This window comes from Brassica oleracea, chromosome C7 (genome assembly GCF_000695525.1).
Source record: "Brassica oleracea var. oleracea cultivar TO1000 chromosome C7, BOL, whole genome shotgun sequence".
NCBI lineage: Eukaryota > Viridiplantae > Streptophyta > Magnoliopsida > Brassicales > Brassicaceae > Brassica > Brassica oleracea.
Window position 1 is genome coordinate 45,385,855 of NC_027754.1, and position 16,558 is coordinate 45,402,412.

Here is a 16,558-nt window from a genome sequence, read left to right on the forward strand (position 1 = left end):
GATCAGAACTTGGTACCTAACTGATGAGACACAGCTCATAATGAGTTTCCTCCATGCATCTGAGAAGCCCAGTCCTTGCATCGCCTTGTCCAGGAATGACCATTCTACTCGGTCATATGCTTTGGATATATCTGTTTTGATGGGGATGAATTCCGACGAGCACTTATTGTCTGAACTAAGGGCGTGCAGCAGCTCATGTGCAACCAGAATATTATCTGAGATCAGCCTCCCCTCCACGAAAGCTGCCTGTGTTTCAGAGATCACACTTGGTAGGACTTTCTTCATTCTCTTTGCCAAAAGCTTGGAGACTATCTTATACGCCACATTGCAGAGGCTGATTGGTCTGTATTCACTCATACTCTTGGCCGTCAAGGACTTTGGGATCAGACAGATGTTCGTGTTATTCAGCCCCCCTCCAGATCACCAGACTCAAAGAATCTCTGTATCGTGGCTGTAATATCGTCGCCGTTGGTTTCCCAAAACTGCTGGAAGAAGAATCCGTTCATCCCATCTGGTCCTGGACATTTAGTTGGATTTATCTCAAACACCGCTTTCCTAACTTCTTCCTTCGTTATTGGGGCCATCAGAGCATCATTTTGGCTAGGGGACAGCATGGTTGGAATCTCTGACCACTCCTCTAATTCAAACCCCACACTTTCCGACGCAAAGAGCTTTTTTAAAATAATTCTCAGCCACTCTCCCAAGATTTTCCTCTGAGAACCACTCATTACCTTCCCATCTATGAGGCTTTTGATCCTGCTCTGGGCTCTCCTGTTTTTGGTAACAGCGTGAAAAAACTTGGTGTTTTTATCCCCTGATCTTAGCCAAATCAGGCGGCTCTGCTCCATCCAGAACAACTCTTCATTATAATACTCCTCGTCCAGTTCCTTTTTGAGTTTTTGGAATTCCTCCAGTCTGTAGTTCTCCTGTCGTGAGCCTCATCGATCTTGTAATGGAGCTCCTGGATACGCACAGCCGAGTTTGGCTTCGATTGTCTTTTCCAGTTGGAGATGGCCTTTCTACAAACCACAATCTTGGACATCAAACCTGCTTGACCATTCGCGTTACTCCTCCAACTGTTGTTCACTACCTCCACAAAACCATTTCTTCTCACACACCTATGGTCATATCTAAAAGAAAACCTCTTCTTCATTTGTAAACCGTCCAAGGAGGCGAGAATAGGACTGTGATCCGAACAGACGCTCTGGAGATAGAAGGTGGTGGCTTGTGGGAAAACATTTAACCATTCTTGATTTGCTACAGATCAATCCAATCTACATTGTACTAGATCATTACACCTTCTCCCCGCCCACGATAAGGGATTGCCTTTGTATTGTATCTCCCATAGTCCCCAGTTTAGCAAGAGCTTCATGAAGTCTTGGCCCTCCCTCTCTGCACGTTCTGCTCCACCTTCCTTCTCTGACTGATCAAGGATCTCATTAAAGTCACCGGTTAGCATCCAAGCTCCACTTCTCTCCGCTCCTATCCTCTCAATCCTCTCCCACACTTCTCTCCTTTTACCTTTGACCGGATCTCCATACACACATGTTAAGAAGAAGACCTGATCCTGCCACCTCACCTTCAAGTCAATCACTCTACTGTTGGCTTGTAACACCTCTACGGCGCATGAATTCTTCCAGAGCACTGCCAGTCCACCACTCTTCCCTCTCGCATCTACCGTAACTAGGCCATGAAATCCCAATTTCTCCACTATTGATTCCATGTACCTCCTTCCACTTTTGGTCTCACTGAGGAATATTATCTCAGGGAAATGCTGACCATGCAATCCCTGTAGATGTCGAACTGTAGGGGTATTCCCCAACCCCTGACAGTTCCAACTCAATATCCTCATATGGACCTCGAAGGGTTGGAATTACCCATCAACCCTTGTTTCAATTTGATTCCACTTGCCAATGCTACCCTATAGGCAGAATGATCTGGGAAAAGTGCTGCTCCACGAGCAGATTGAACTGGTGTGAACGCTGCTACAAAAGCAGAATGATCAGCTTGGGGATCTACATCTCCTCCTGTCCCCACTTCTGTTCCTCCCAGTCTGAGGAAGACCGAGGAGGAGGATGCCTTTTCTTTCTCAAAGGAGTCGCGCTTAGCTTTCTTTGATTGTCTGTCTTCGTTGCTACCACTCTGCCTTCTCCTTTTCGTAGCAGCAGAAGACTCTTGCCTTTTGTTCTCTCTTGGGGTAGAGAAGATTGGGCTGCTCAATCTCTCAAAGACCGTAGGTGGACTCCTACTTCCTTTGCTAGATTTTCCATCCACTTTCTCCCCCTGAGATCCTCCACTCAGCATTACTCTTAAATCATGCTCCTGCGATCTATTCTGGCTGCGACCTTTACTACCTCCTGGTCCGTTTCCATCCTCTGAACTACCAAGTCTTTTGAAGACTGATCTTGGTTCTTTAAGTACGTCCGAGCTTCCTTTGCCAGTGGAGATTGATTTCGCAGTGGATTCTTCTGTACTTTTCGTCGCTCTCGAGTCCCCCTTGTCAACTTTCTGCTTCCACATTACTCGGGGCGACGATGCTACTCTTTTGCCTTTCCTTTTATCTTCCTTGCATGGACCCGAGTCTCGAGCTCGCCCTGCTCTTGTACTTTCTCTCTGAAGAGTGTTGCCTATCTGTACCCCTTTCCCAGGACCTCTCTGCAGAGCTTCTTTGGCTTTAACTTCTTTTTCAAGAAGTTTCCTCATTAGGTTTTCTTCCTTGCTCCTCTCCCAAGTCCCTCTACTTGGATCCTCGAGTGTACTAAATTGCAAGGGGCATCTTGACTGATCGTGGGTAAGGCGCTTACATGTGTAGCAGACCTTAATCAGCTTTTCGTACTCCAACTCAGTTGGAATAGTTACTCCTGATCTGAATCTCGCAACTCTACGGAATTGAAGCGGCTCTTCAGTGTTGATATTAACCTTTGCTCGCACATATTCCAAAGAGTTTGAGTTTTTTGCGTGAAGCTCCACTGGTCCAACTTCCCCAAGAGGTCCTAGCAAGCTCTCCACAATTTCTCGTTTCAGCATATGGATAGGAAGGCCACGAACTCTTATCCAGAAGGGGATGCGTTGCTGGTACTCCGGTGGTGGGTTGGGGTTCCACTGGTCCATGGACACCATCCATCCATTGACAAACCAAGGTCCTTTGGATAGGACATGCCGAAGATCGTTCTCTGAGGTAAAAGTGAACTGTACTCTATGCTCTCCCACCCCTCTTCCTCGAACTCTCTCCTCCATACCCCAGATTGGGGGAAGCGCCTTCACCAGACCTCCAACCTTATGCACATGGGGGGTTAAGACAGCGAACTACTACGCTGAGTGTGTTTTCTTCGATCAGGTCCTCTACTTCCAAGTCTGGAATATCTACCATCTCGCCTTCCTCTAGCAGTTCCAACTCCTTAAGTTCCTCCAGGAGAGATGGTTCTTTTCTCTTCCTGCTCCGATTCATCTCGACTTTAGGGTTTTAGATCTCAGGGTACCCCAAAGCTTCGAAGAATTTTGACTGAGAAGCCACACCGGCTTAATGGACACGACTATGACCGGATGAGTCTCCTTTATGAAGGCCGGTCACTGAACGCGAATGACATTCGCCTTAATCTCCCATTTCTTTGAAGACGACTGAACGGTTTGGGGTTTGATTGAGGTGGATCTTGGACAGCTCGACTGGATCTGAGCAGCTGAAATAATCGGGTGACGATTAGAACATATGGTGATAGATTCGAAAGGAAACCCTAATGGCCATCGCCGCCGCTTGTCTACTGATCTTTCTGTTTCTTTTTTCTTATTTTTCGGTCTTTTGCTTGTGGCTTTTCTTTAGTTTCGACGTATCAAAAGATTCAGCAACAGTAACAGCAAAGCTGAAATATAAATATCACAAGTTGGGTTAAGATACTCATAGAATACAACAAGATCTGGCGATTTCTAAGTCCACGGGCACAGGCTAGTCTTGTTCAGCGTCTCCGAGGTCTTCATTTTCTGGCACACCTCGGACATACAAAACGTTGTTGCATCTGTTTGAACAAAGCCAGTAAGTTAAAACCAAGGGATCCAAAAATTTAACACAGCTAGGTTAAGATGATGAATGAATGTTTGTTCAGTTAAAAGCCAAGTCCAATTCTTAAGTCTCACTTCAACTTTGTTGAAAACATATAACGGATTTACATATATAGGAAACAATAATGAAGAAGTGGTAACATTGAGAATGAAGTTAAGAAAAATGTGGTTATAGATTACCTGATCAAGATCTCTCCGAGGTTTCCAGTCAACTGTCCATCGATGTATTCTTCAGTGTTTCCAAGCTGTACAAAAAAAAAACAGTATAGCCAAACTCAAATGACTAAACTGAAAAGAATGATAGGCTTATCTGTATAACTAAATTGATTTCTATCTTTTAACATTACAACATCAATCTTTGTTCAAAACTTCATCCTAATTTAGCATCCTCATAAAAACGCTAAAGGAAAGTACCTGCAAGTTCATGTAGGAGTCAACAGAGGCGAGGAAACCTGTAAAATAGATAAGAAACATTACAAGCTTTTGGTTATCATATCAAAACTCATAATGATTTAAAAAAGAAAAGATAATTACCTTTGTATTCCATTCCCCATTTGAGCTTGACGATAACCGTCTTTCCGGTTAAGTTGTTCAAGAACGGCTTCGGGTTTACCGGTATGGTCTGCACAAATCTCACCAATACACAAAACAAATTACTAAACCAAGCTTCGAAGAAATCATGATAAGAAAAACCTAAATCTTTCGAAGTCTTATCAGCTAAAACAATCATGGGTTCGCAAAATCAGAGCTCAGAAACACCAAAGTTCGCAGCTTTTTTGAAAGTTCTAATGCTACTTGAACAAGTAAAGTTACAACCTTTAAGCTCAACCAAGGAAAGAAAAAAAAGAAATCGAAGCTCAGATTAACGAAACTTACAGCCATGAATGATGGAACGAAGAGACGTATCGAAGAGTGGGAGGAAACAAATTGTCTTCTTAGCTTCGATCTCTGCTTAGGGTTTTTCGGTTTCTAGATTCGTTGCTATGAACAAAAGTGTGCCTCTTGTGATATTTCTCAAGAGGCCCATGATTAGAGTATTACGGCCCATTAATAACCATAATTACTATATGTGTTTATGTGTCCATCCAAATTGGGTTGGGCTTGTCCAAAGCATGTATATTTATCAAACTTTACTAATGAAAGTATGAAACTACTTTAACCTTTCTTGTTTTTTTTGGGATTAGACGTGTGTTGATTTATTAAAACGTCCATTAAATGCCATTGACTTTGATCTTTACACTAGCAAAATTTCTTTCGGCTTTCCTATACGACCAACATAACAATCAATTAGCCGGCTTTGCCTTTGACCAGCCAATTAATAGTTTAGATCATTTATATTCCATTAGAATTCTAATATAGTATGATTTATTAATCCAAATCAAAATGATTACCACGAGTTGTTTACCTATATGACAAAAGAATTTGGGTAAACCACCCATTAAATTCCTTTTATTGATATGTATCCACTTAGTGTAAAGTATTTTCCATTTTATGTCAAATAAATAAAAATGTTTCTGTCAAAAATTAAATAAAAGTGTTCATTTATAATGATAAAGAAAAACGCATATAAATTTGGCATGCTATTAAAAAGGTTATCAATATCATGCTTTTTGTTTGTTTGAACAAAAAGAAAAACTTTTAAGCGAACTGTGTGAATCATTATACTTTTTGCGTTTGAAGATAATAGTAACATCACACCATACGGAATTGTTATAAAAAAAGGGAAAACAAATCAAACTTTGTGATCAAGCAATGTTGATATGAGTAGCCTAATTATGACTTGAGCCTTGCAGCGTAAGTTGAAAAAGTGGAGTCTGTGGCTCTAATTGCTTTGCTTTAGTTATGTTCTTTGGCAATTGATTTCCTTTCATTACTCTTCCACTTCTTCAAGTTTGTAAAGTATACTTAAGAAAAATCCAAACTATATTTGGAAATCCAGATTAAGAAAAATCCAAACTTAATCTGGTCGCCTGACGAAAGTTTGGCATCACTTTCTCGCTAACTTCAGTTACACGCACCGATTAATACCTCAACACTTGTTTTACTTTCTTTTGTAACCAATCACCATGTCTTCTTAGTCTTCCTCTTTACTAATCTCGAAATATTTTACAAATAATATGCTTCATACAGTTTCTTGTGTAGACTTTCTTCTTTTTGATATAAATTTCTATTCCTATTTAAAATTTATGTCTACTGAGAATTGGTCATCACTTTATTTGGTGTTTCGTTAACTATTTTTTTTTTTTTTTTTTGAAAGAATTTTAAATTTTATTCACTTCAAAAAAACTTTTTTACAGAGGGGACTGCTTCCTATTACAAAAAAGAACTCATATCTATTGCTTAACTTCTATACTCCTTTCTTCACCTTCTTTTAAACCATTCCTCCATTGCTTTCTCATATTTACCTCCATTCTTCCTTCTCAAAGAAGTAATTCTGTTTCTGACCTGCTTGTCCAACTTTATCATAAGACAAGAAGTTGGCAGAGCTTTATCCTCCACACGCCTAGTATTCCTCTCCATCCAAATCGCATGAAGAACAGATTGGAAACAATACCTCCATAAGAACGTCACTACCCTTTCATGTAAACCATTGATCAGTATCTGCATAACCTGCGACCATTGACACACTCCACTGCCTGTTAAGCCTCTAGTTAACCCCAACCAGACTTCCTTTGAATATTCACACTCGAAAAAAAAATGATCTCTAGTCTCCAAATGTGTTTTACATAACCAGCAAACAGACACTGCTTGAGGATTCCACTTAAGTATCCTATCACCAGTAGCCAGCCTGTTATGAATGACAATCCATGCCATAAAGGAGAATTTTGGTGTGGCTTCCGGAAACCAAATACCTTTAGACCAGGGAACCTTCTGCTTCTTCTCTCGTAACAAGTTCCAAGTTTGGGAAGTAGAAAACTCCGATGCGTAGTCACCACTCTCTCTTTTCCACAAACAAACATCATCCAGCTGATTAAGACTTCTCTCCTGCAGAGCCATAATCTCTTGTTCTATCTGCTGTAAAATAGGAACTCTACGCCTTCTTCTCCTATAAGTTTGAATGACTCTCTCCACCGTTGCATTTATTGGAATACCTAATTCTACACAGCCTCTTCCTCCAGTGAAATCAATAAGAACCTCCAAAGGTGACCATCTATCGAACCAGAAAAAAGTAGTAGAGCCACTGTTTATCTCCACCTTAAAATACTGCACTGCAACAGCTCTCATCTTCGGGAGTTTCCTCCACTGTTTCGTTAACTATCGTATATGCATTGATAAATTTTCCTTCTAATACATGAGTTACACATGCCTAACTTATAAACTAATGGAATGATATGCTATATTCTAAGTCGTACATTCTGAGATTGTATATACGTTTTAAACATTTTTATATATCTTTAAATAAAGATCTAAAAATCTGAAGCAACTAATTAAGTAGCTATAGTAAATTAGAAAATATTTCATATCTACAATATGCTATTTTATAACAATTCATAAACTGATTTTAAGCCACCCTAAACAACAGCAAAGATGTGTACATTTACATCATCTTATATATTAAAACAGAAGTCACAACTTTGATTCATGTGTGATTTTTTTTTAAAAATGGACCTAATATACCTATTCATAGAAACTCATGTTACATTTAATATCTAACTTATCATTTAAATTTTGGGCCTACCAGAAATTTTTATTGGGCTATCAATAATTGGATTTAAACAATAGATGATCCATATGATTTATAAATAGTATAAATTAAATATATATAATTTAATGTTGTAATACTATACCTCTATATGAATTTTGTCGATATTAACTTTTAAAATTATAAAGAATTTTTTTTAAATAACAAAAATCATATTATCTGACAATTTTATTGGATTATCAATAATTGGATTTAAACAATAGATGATCCATTAGATTTATAGATAGTATAAATTAAATAGATATAATTTAATGTTGTAATACTATACCTATGTAATCTATATGCTAAATATTTAAATATTTGTCGATGTTAATTTTTAAAATTATAAGGATTTTTTTTTAAATAACAAAAATCATATTATCTAACAATGATTAATATTTACTACCTTAAACCAAGGAAAACAAAATTTAAACTATATAGTTTATTTTAAAAATTAAACAAAAACTAAATGTTTAATTATTTACTCGACAATATAAATCTATGAAGCGAAAAGTTTAATTTTTTAAAATCTTTCTAAATTTGTGAAATTTTACAATATCTTTGAATATGATAATAAAACAATATTTTACTAATCTTTATATATATAGTTACGATTTTAATAATGAAATAATAATCTGAATATATATATATATATAAGAAGATACAAATACATGTGAAAGTTTGAAACAATCTATTCAATGAAAAAATATACAGCAAACTTATTATGTTTTAAAAATTGATAGACACATATATATTATAATATATATCAATATAGAATTAAAAACAAAATATTTATATAAAAATAAATGAAAACAAAAACCCGCGCGGTTGCGCGGATCGAGATCTAGTTTTTATTAAATCACAAATACGATATTCATATTTCAGAGTATTATGATGGCTATCGCCTCTCATCAGGAGGAACTTTTGAACTTCGAAACTAGTTGCACTATATTACGCATTAGAAAAGTATAAACTATTGTCAACTAGTTTTATATCATATCTCTGTTTCATAGAAAGTCAAATTAGATTGGGAAATTTTTTTATTTTTTGACTATATCTATCACTATCATTCTAGACAATAACTATGAATCACACAATTTTCTTAGAAGAAATGAAACTTAATCAGATAGACAATAACTATGAATCACATACAATAACTAATCTTATATGCTGTGAATATTTTTAGCTCATGTATAAGTATGATATATTAACCCACAAATAAGAAAACGCACGTGCTGGTTTTGATTTATTAGCAATACATAATATCTTGGGGTCAATTCTATGTAAGATTGTTAATTTGTTATTAACAAAACAGTTTGTCAGATAATTATATACTAGGTGGAATTCTGTTCGGAGACACGTAAAACATATAGACGATTTGGTTGTAAGTTTGCTGACAATAATCGGTGAGAACACTTTTTTTTGGTCAAAAATCGGTGAGTACAAGTTAACCAATGAATTTGGAGATTGCATGTAGTCCAGGAAACTATTACAAGTTATATGTTTCTAAAGTATGTAATTTTAATATGCGTTAGGGATAATATATACATATGACGATTTTGATATAGAAAATGATAGATGTACGGAAACAGATTTTTCGAATATAAAAAGGATGCTTTGGATCAATGGTGATGTTGGTACTTGCAACTCTGATTCTAGAGTGGGATTCGAATGTAAACAAAAATGTTATATACATTTTCTTTGTTATGACAATGAAAACAGAGTAGTAAATAAAGTTTATTTGGTATAAAGTTGTAAGGGCATGAAAACCCTTGAACAATAAAAAGTTTTTTAACTTTTAAGGGCGTATTTAGCCAACAAACTAGGAAAAAGGAGACAAAGGTGCTTATAATTTGTTTTCAAATGATACAAAGAGGGTATAGCAATTAGTCGAGATAAACAATTAGTTATGCATCAAAATAGCAATTTGAAATTTCACAAATAATTAAATTTTATATAACCACATAAAATTGGACGAGTCAAAAAACGACAAACATTATGTATATAAAACACCTAAAGAATTATATAACCCGTAAAATAACCTTGCCAATTAAAAAAAATCTTGTAAGTTGTAAGTTTATTTGACCACCCAGCCCTCTAGGAGGCCATGTATATATAAATACGTGGTGACAAAAACTTGATACTTTCAAAATCTTCATTCAACCTTTCTCTATTTCCTAAAAAGACATGGAAGCTTCACATAACTCCAATCTCCAAACCCCTAAACTCACAAAACCATTACATGATCTCCTGGAACTAGAACAAGAGGAAGAAGATGAAGATAAAGAAGAAACACTCTCTCTCCGAGACCTTCCCCTGATCAACGACAACAAACCTAGCTCCACCGCCACCACGACCACCACTGAAGACCACGGTGAACCGTCGACGGAACCTTTTGAGTTCTTGACCTCAACTTCCTACGACGTTTCTCCGGCAGAAAACATTATCTACCGAGGCAAAATCATCCCATTAAATTACAAAAATGCCCTCTTCTCGCCTCCTGAACACATCAGCCCACGAGTTCGGACAAGATCCGAGTCCTTGTCTGCTATACAAGGCAATAAGCTAAACCCTCCCCTAGCACGCGACAATGTCGGGCCTATGAGAACAAGCCGTTCTTTAGATGATCGCAAGCTCACACGTCGTTTAACCACCGCAGATCCTCCACCAGAAAATGTTTCTTTGACAAAAGGTAAGGCTAAGACTGAGACAGTGTTGTCAGGAAGTGGAAAGAGTGTAAGACCTAGATGGTATGTGATCATGTTTGGTATAGTTAAATTCCCACCAGAGATCGAGCTGAGGAATATAAAGAGTCGTAAAACTCGCCGGAATGTTCCACCGGTCATGTTTCCGTCTCATCCTAACCGGAGATCTCGAGCAACGTCACCGTCTCCTTCTTGGAGGTTTCTCAACGCCTTAAGTTGCAAGGAGCCCACAAGCGTCGCTGCAACGGCACCGCTTTGGGTTCCGCATACGTAAATTACTGTATTATCCCTAGGAACCAGTCTGTGTTGTTGCGTGGTTGCTTGCTTTGCCGTTGACTGAGAAGGAGAGAATTGTCATTTCTTATAAAATTTTGTAATTCTCATATTGTAAAGTTTTTTTTTTTGTGTGAAAGAATGTCGATATTGTTATTTATTTGGTGAAACAATATCGATAATAGTTTAGACCATAACATTTCGTCATATACCATTTTTATGTTATATATATTTTTTTTTTCTTTTGTATTCAGCTCATTTGTTTGAATGATAAAAATATATATTTAAGATATTATTTTCAAAAGTTTTAATTGTTTAGTTGGTGGGAAGAATGAATGGTGATGATCCAGAAGAGGCACGAGAAGGACGTGACCAAAATTTATTACCTCACTTTTTTCTCTGCAACTAGTTGAGTTCTGTGATGTAGACATAAAATTATATATTTTTAGCATTTATTTGTGCTTCGAAATCTATGGTTGATAAAAGGTATGATAATAATACAAATTCCATCTTAGAGATTGTGACCTTCACCTTCTATTTGTTCAGATACTTCTAGAATTGAATCATTGCTTTTTAGACTTATTTTCCTTACAAATCTTTTTCACCGTATTCATGTGTGAGACCATGTTTATCTCAGGTTTCTAACCGGGTCTTTAACAAAAATAGATGATTTAATTAAATCAAAAATAATTATAAAGTTCATTACCGATCTTTAAGTGAGGATTCTGGAAATCGATTTTAATTGGGGTTTCACAACCACGTGTCAGCAAAGGAAAGGCACCAGATTTTTTTTCTATCTTCTTTTCTCTTTTTTTTTTTTGTTTTCTCATCTTCTCCGTCATCCGACGAAATCCACCACCTCTTCTCTCGGCTTCTCCGTCAGAGACGATCGACGACTTTGTCGGTCATCACGGCGTATTCTCCGTGTTCTCCGTCAGACGAGCACTCGAAACCCACCAAGAGGACAACATGATTTGGATGTTGATTACCGTCAGAAGAGGACAGCATGATTTGGACGCTGATTACCGTCATAAGAGGACAGCTCTCCCACAAAACTCTCTCTTTAATTCTTCTATTTTAGGTTCTCTTCTTCCCCTACCTCTGGTTCCTTATCAACATCTATTTGTATCATCTTGGTAGTGTTATTCTCTGGTGAATGAATTTTTGAAGCTTAATTAGCGAATTGAATCAAACATTCCTATGCTAACAAAAAAAAATCCGAAATAGAGGTTCTTGTTGATGTTTATAAAGTTTACAAAGTTTGTATAATATGCTTCTCGGTTTTGTATTGTGTTTTGGGTTAGATAACTTCAGTCCACGACTTGAATTACTTGTCTCAGATGCTGTGAAGAGGCAGATGACTAAGGACGGTGAAAAGCATCAAAAGGTACAAACTTTTTTAAAACCCAACAAGATTCGATTCTTTACTCTTTATTATCATAGATGATGACATGGTATTGGTCGATAAGATTTCAACCTGACGTTACCATATCATGGAGAGACTATTTCATTAGAGGTAAACTAACTTAAACTATGTCCTGCACTTCCTTTGGCCATTACTTCCTGTGTGATTCAGTATATATGGTAGTGAGAACTTTCTGCAACTTTTACAATGCAAAGTATCAAATGTGATGACATTTTTTGCTCACTCTTGATTCAACTTTAGAAATACAGAGTTTGACATGTTTTGAATATGAGTCATGTTCGAGTTTTTTATTTAAGTTTGAAGGTTCGTAATCTTCGTTTTTGTAGATTTTAGTGATATGGGTCTATTATCAGTCTCATGTGGGTTATTTGCTTTTGAATATAAACCATTTTGCATCAGTTACTTACGGATGTTGGTTCTGCTCTTTATGGTAATACAGGAAAGAGAGCTACTTGTGCTGCTTACAGATGGTAGAAAGCTAATGGGAACACTCTGTTCTTTTTGATCAATTGAGAAGAAGAGGAAGCCCGTCTCTAAGGTAATCTCAACACTCTCCATTCTCTTTATCTTTATGATGCATTGTATTCAAATTCCAAGTCTTGTGATGTGGGTTAGAGATAAAGCGGGTTTAGGAATTTTCAGCCATTTCTGATATAGATTATTTCATTTTTGGATGATGCATTGTATTTCATTTGCATTGTATTAATAATTTTTTTCTTTCTAAGAATCTTTAATTAAGAAACTCCCATTGGACCACTCAAAATGGGAGTTTCTTAACTAAAGTTTTTAGGTTACTTTTATTAATTAAAAAGTCATTAAGAAATTCATAGGGGTGATAGGGTTAATTATGTTCTGATACAGCTTAATATAAGAATTTTTTTCCATCATAAAAATATATTAGGCACGATACACTTCGACTACATGCCAGACTTATACAAGAAAAAACAAAAATTACCTTGCATGCAAGCTCTTAAAGATGACAAATACGTTCCCTTACTATTACAAAAAAAAAACCCAACATTATCGAGAAAACATAGATAGAGGTTTCAATTTGCTTATCATTACACCGATAGGCCAGGCTACAGGACCACCCGGAACCACATAAAATTGACTGAATTGTATTTTGATGCTCTTTAAGCGATGGTAAATGCATTTCTATATAGTAAGTAGTCCTTGATTCCACCCTTTACTTACTTCAAGACTTCAAGACCAATATATTTTTATTTTTTCTACAGCTTCCAACAACACCGAATCCTCAGCTGGTAAAGTAATATTTTCCACTTTGTGGAAATCTATACATTCTATAGCCCAACTCAAATTTTTTTTTTTTTTCTTTTGCATTTTCTAAGGTGATAATAACATTGAAGGATCTTCTATTATGCATCACCATCGTTCCGAGATTAGGGTTTGTTATGATGGCACCTTCTGAAACTGACTCTCTTTGGCATTTTTCTATTTCACTTTTCAAAAATGAAAGAATCATTCACTTCACTATTAAGCTCATCTATTGTTTTTTCTTCATTAAAAAAAACGATTGTTTTTTTTTTTTTTTTTTTTGCAACTAAAAACGATTGTTTTGTTTGAGAGAACTGTAACAATTCACCTGAAGAGGTTAAAATGAATTTAAACAGTAAGAAAGAGATGACGTATCTTGCAAGCAAACTGTCTGAAGAGCAACACTTTTTTTTTGTGAATTTGATTGTCATTATGTTGAAGGTTTAATCGTGTGACCTTTACTGCCGATATTGATAAGTTACTTGCGGAACTCAGATCAATTCGCTGTGAAGAATTCTCTATCTACTCACTAAATCAAAGAAGATATATCTGATTTTCAAATTTTTCAGAACGAATCAATCAATGGCAATGACATACATGAGGAAGAGAGGATAAAGTGCGAGAGCTTTTCTTTTCGGGTTCACTGCAGCGCTCATGAAAGGATAAGCAGCCCAAGAGCTCCAGGCAACGATCATTTTGAGTATCACATTGTCCTTCAACATGCAGATCACAGCTCCAACGTCCAGTGGGAATAGACAGTAGCCCCAAAAGGTAAGAGCATCCGCAATGGTGAGTCCCATTGCGGAGTCCTTAGATAGATAAATATTTTTTTTTTGTTTTGTTTTTGTTTAAATAGTTAAGGATCCGAATCGAAATGGTGAGTCCAATAGTGAGTCCCATTGCGGAATCCTTAGGTATATAAATATTATTTTTTTTATTTTTATTTTTTTATATAATTTTAGAAAGTAAAATTTAAATAAAACATGATTAGATAAAAAGATGATTAAATATAAAGATACAACATGAGAGCTTATAAATATTTAAGATGATTAAATTTAAAAATACAACATGATTATGAATCACCAAATTTGTTCCAAATATTTTCTATTAAATCATATTTCAATCGATGATGTGCCTGGGTATCGTGAACATCATCCCGAATGCCGAGAATATTATGGATATTTGTAGATATCATCAAATGAAACCCTAATTTCAAACAAAAATCTCCAAATCGATTGAAAAAAAAACAAAACGAACCGTAAATTGTCGACAAAACCAAACTCAAAACATCACCTGCCCAATAACCCGTTGCCACCTGTCTTAAGGATCAAGTCCTTGAACCTCTTACGGACGGACTGATCCGATGAAATCCTTACACTATTTGCCTTTTATAATATAAATCTATTCAACTCAGCATATGGTGGCACGCTAAGGATCAGCGTCGGACTTCCGTTGCACTTGCTCTTAGGCTTTGGAAGAAGATTATATGTCCTCCCTGAAAAAAAAATCATATTGTTCAAGACAGCGAAAGTGAGATGCTTAAAAAAATCAAAACTTGTAACGAGAAATAAAAAGTATGTGGCTTTTACTGATATACGAATCAAGTGTGTGCTTAGCAGGAGCAGGACATTTAGTGTGAGGATAACTGCTCCGGCTGCAAGTAGTGCAAATGCCACGGCAAATACTTCGGACTGGAAACTAGAGAGAGAAAGAATGAGAAGAGAAGAAAATGCAATAAACAGAGCAACGCCACAAGAAGCACCAGTATATAGATGCACTCTCAGTGTCTCCAGGATACTATTGTACCAAAATGCTCATATCACATTACAGTAAAGCTAAGATCTTTATGATTCATGCATCCATAAGTGTTCGAAAAGGAGAAAGCTTTGGATCAGCTTCGGATTACTCACTATCCTGAGGAAGCGTTGGGAGGTTGGATTGAACGAACGGTGAGGATGTAACGGGGATTGAGGGACGAGCAGGGAGGACGCTTCCGTCGTTGTTGATCATATTCTCGATCTCGACGATGTCCGACTGAGACGACTGGTAAAGCGACGTCGTATCGTTGTGAGACATTCCCCGTTCCGATTCCGACGCTAGGCTTTTCACCGGAGAAAACGAATTGATGGTATAAGAAACGACACCGTACGACCTTCCTGCGTGCAACGACTTCGTTTATGCGTCGCTTAGTTAATTACTATGACTAGGCATGGGGGTTCGTTTATGCGTCGCTTAGTTAATTACTATGACTAGGCATGGGAGTTCGGATCCGGTTTTTATAACACCTTCTAGGTCTCATTCTAGTAAATTTGCAAGTACGGGTCGGGTTCGGATCGATTTTATACCACATCATAGAACACATAAAGTAATCATATATCATTTGGATTCGGGTTATATCGGATCGGTTCGGATATACCCGAAATAAAATTTAAAATTTAAAAGCAAAACATAAGAAATATATACTTATTTATATATAATTAAGCATTTAAGGTAGTTATTTAAATTTAAAATACTTTATTGTTAGATATCATATCAAAATAAATATGAAATTGAATATTTGAAGTATATATTCATGTTTCATATAATTATATTGTATATTAGTTTGAACATTTGGAACGGTTTTTTCGGATATCTTTTTGGATTTTTCAATTTTTTCGGGTTACCCGTTCGGGTTCGGTTAATAACACTTCGGATTCTGATATGTTTTGTACCACCTTACAAGACCCATTCGGGTATTTTTTACATTTCGGACCGGATACGGATCGAATTTTTCGGTTCGGATTCGGTTCGGATTTCGGATTATGGAATTTATGTCCAAGCCTAACTATGAGTTTGGTTTAACTAACTATAAATGGAATTTTAAGGAAGTGGCAAGTAGGCCTGGGCATTCGGGGTCCCAATCGGGTTTCGGTTTTGTCCAATCGGGTCTCGGTTTTTCGGGTTTATCAAAATCAGCCCCATTCGGATTATATAAAAATTCGGTTCGGGACCGGTTCGGGTTTTATCGGGTTCGGATCGGGATTAGTAAATCTTCAAAGAACCGGTACAACCCGGTGTACTTTCGGGTTTTGGGTTCCATCCGGTTCTTCGGTTTTAAAGTACTTGATTTATACCTATTTTGTAACCAAAACATAAGTAAAATCG

The 16,558-nt window shown here is 36.7% G+C and overlaps 3 protein-coding genes and 1 long non-coding RNA gene across 7 annotated transcripts in view; 2 read left to right on the top strand and 2 right to left on the bottom strand.

Moving 5' to 3' along the window:
• LOC106303909 (probable small nuclear ribonucleoprotein F) overlaps positions 1 to 5,049 on the bottom strand; it is a 12,236-nt gene extending 7,187 nt beyond the window's left edge. The window contains exons 1-5 of one of the 2 annotated variants that reach the window (XM_013740267.1): positions 4,930 to 5,049; positions 4,588 to 4,675; positions 4,468 to 4,505; positions 4,234 to 4,298; positions 3,368 to 3,370 (exon numbers count right to left, since the gene is read on the bottom strand). In XM_013740267.1, the coding sequence (XP_013595721.1) occupies positions 3,368 to 3,370; positions 4,234 to 4,298; positions 4,468 to 4,505; positions 4,588 to 4,675; positions 4,930 to 4,935 (200 nt within the window). In that variant the 5' untranslated portion in view covers positions 4,936 to 5,049. Of the gene's footprint in view, positions 1 to 3,367; positions 3,371 to 3,825; positions 4,011 to 4,233; positions 4,299 to 4,467; positions 4,506 to 4,587; positions 4,676 to 4,929 lie in introns of those variants that run through there. The other variant, XM_013740266.1, reaches the window with a different exon arrangement.
• Positions 5,050 to 6,414: 1,365 nt separating this feature from the next.
• Positions 6,415 to 7,278, bottom strand: LOC106303433. Its single transcript, XM_013739702.1, has 3 exons — positions 6,906 to 7,278; positions 6,780 to 6,841; positions 6,415 to 6,663 (listed from the first exon to the last, which is right to left on the bottom strand). The coding sequence occupies exons 1-3, from the start codon at positions 7,276 to 7,278 to the stop codon at positions 6,415 to 6,417; spliced, it is 684 nt and encodes a 227-aa protein (XP_013595156.1).
• Positions 7,279 to 9,850: 2,572 nt separating this feature from the next.
• On the top strand, positions 9,851 to 10,914 carry LOC106304315. The gene has a single exon (XM_013740724.1). It carries the CDS (start codon positions 9,923 to 9,925, stop codon positions 10,712 to 10,714), a length of 792 nt encoding a protein of 263 aa, XP_013596178.1. The 5' UTR covers positions 9,851 to 9,922; the 3' UTR covers positions 10,715 to 10,914.
• Positions 10,915 to 11,270: 356 nt separating this feature from the next.
• LOC106306565 lies at positions 11,271 to 14,315 on the top strand. Of its 3 annotated transcripts, XR_001263167.1 has the most exons (5): positions 11,276 to 11,794; positions 12,018 to 12,100; positions 12,183 to 12,229; positions 12,579 to 12,677; positions 13,984 to 14,315. It is a non-coding gene; the product is annotated as an uncharacterized LOC106306565 (long non-coding RNA). The 3 variants fall into 3 exon arrangements; XR_001263168.1 differs by lacking the exon at positions 13,984 to 14,315 and adding an exon at positions 13,375 to 13,458 and having other exon boundaries at positions 11,271 to 11,794; positions 12,018 to 12,229; XR_001263166.1 differs by having other exon boundaries at positions 11,273 to 11,794; positions 12,018 to 12,229.
• Positions 14,316 to 16,558: the final 2,243 nt, after the last annotated feature.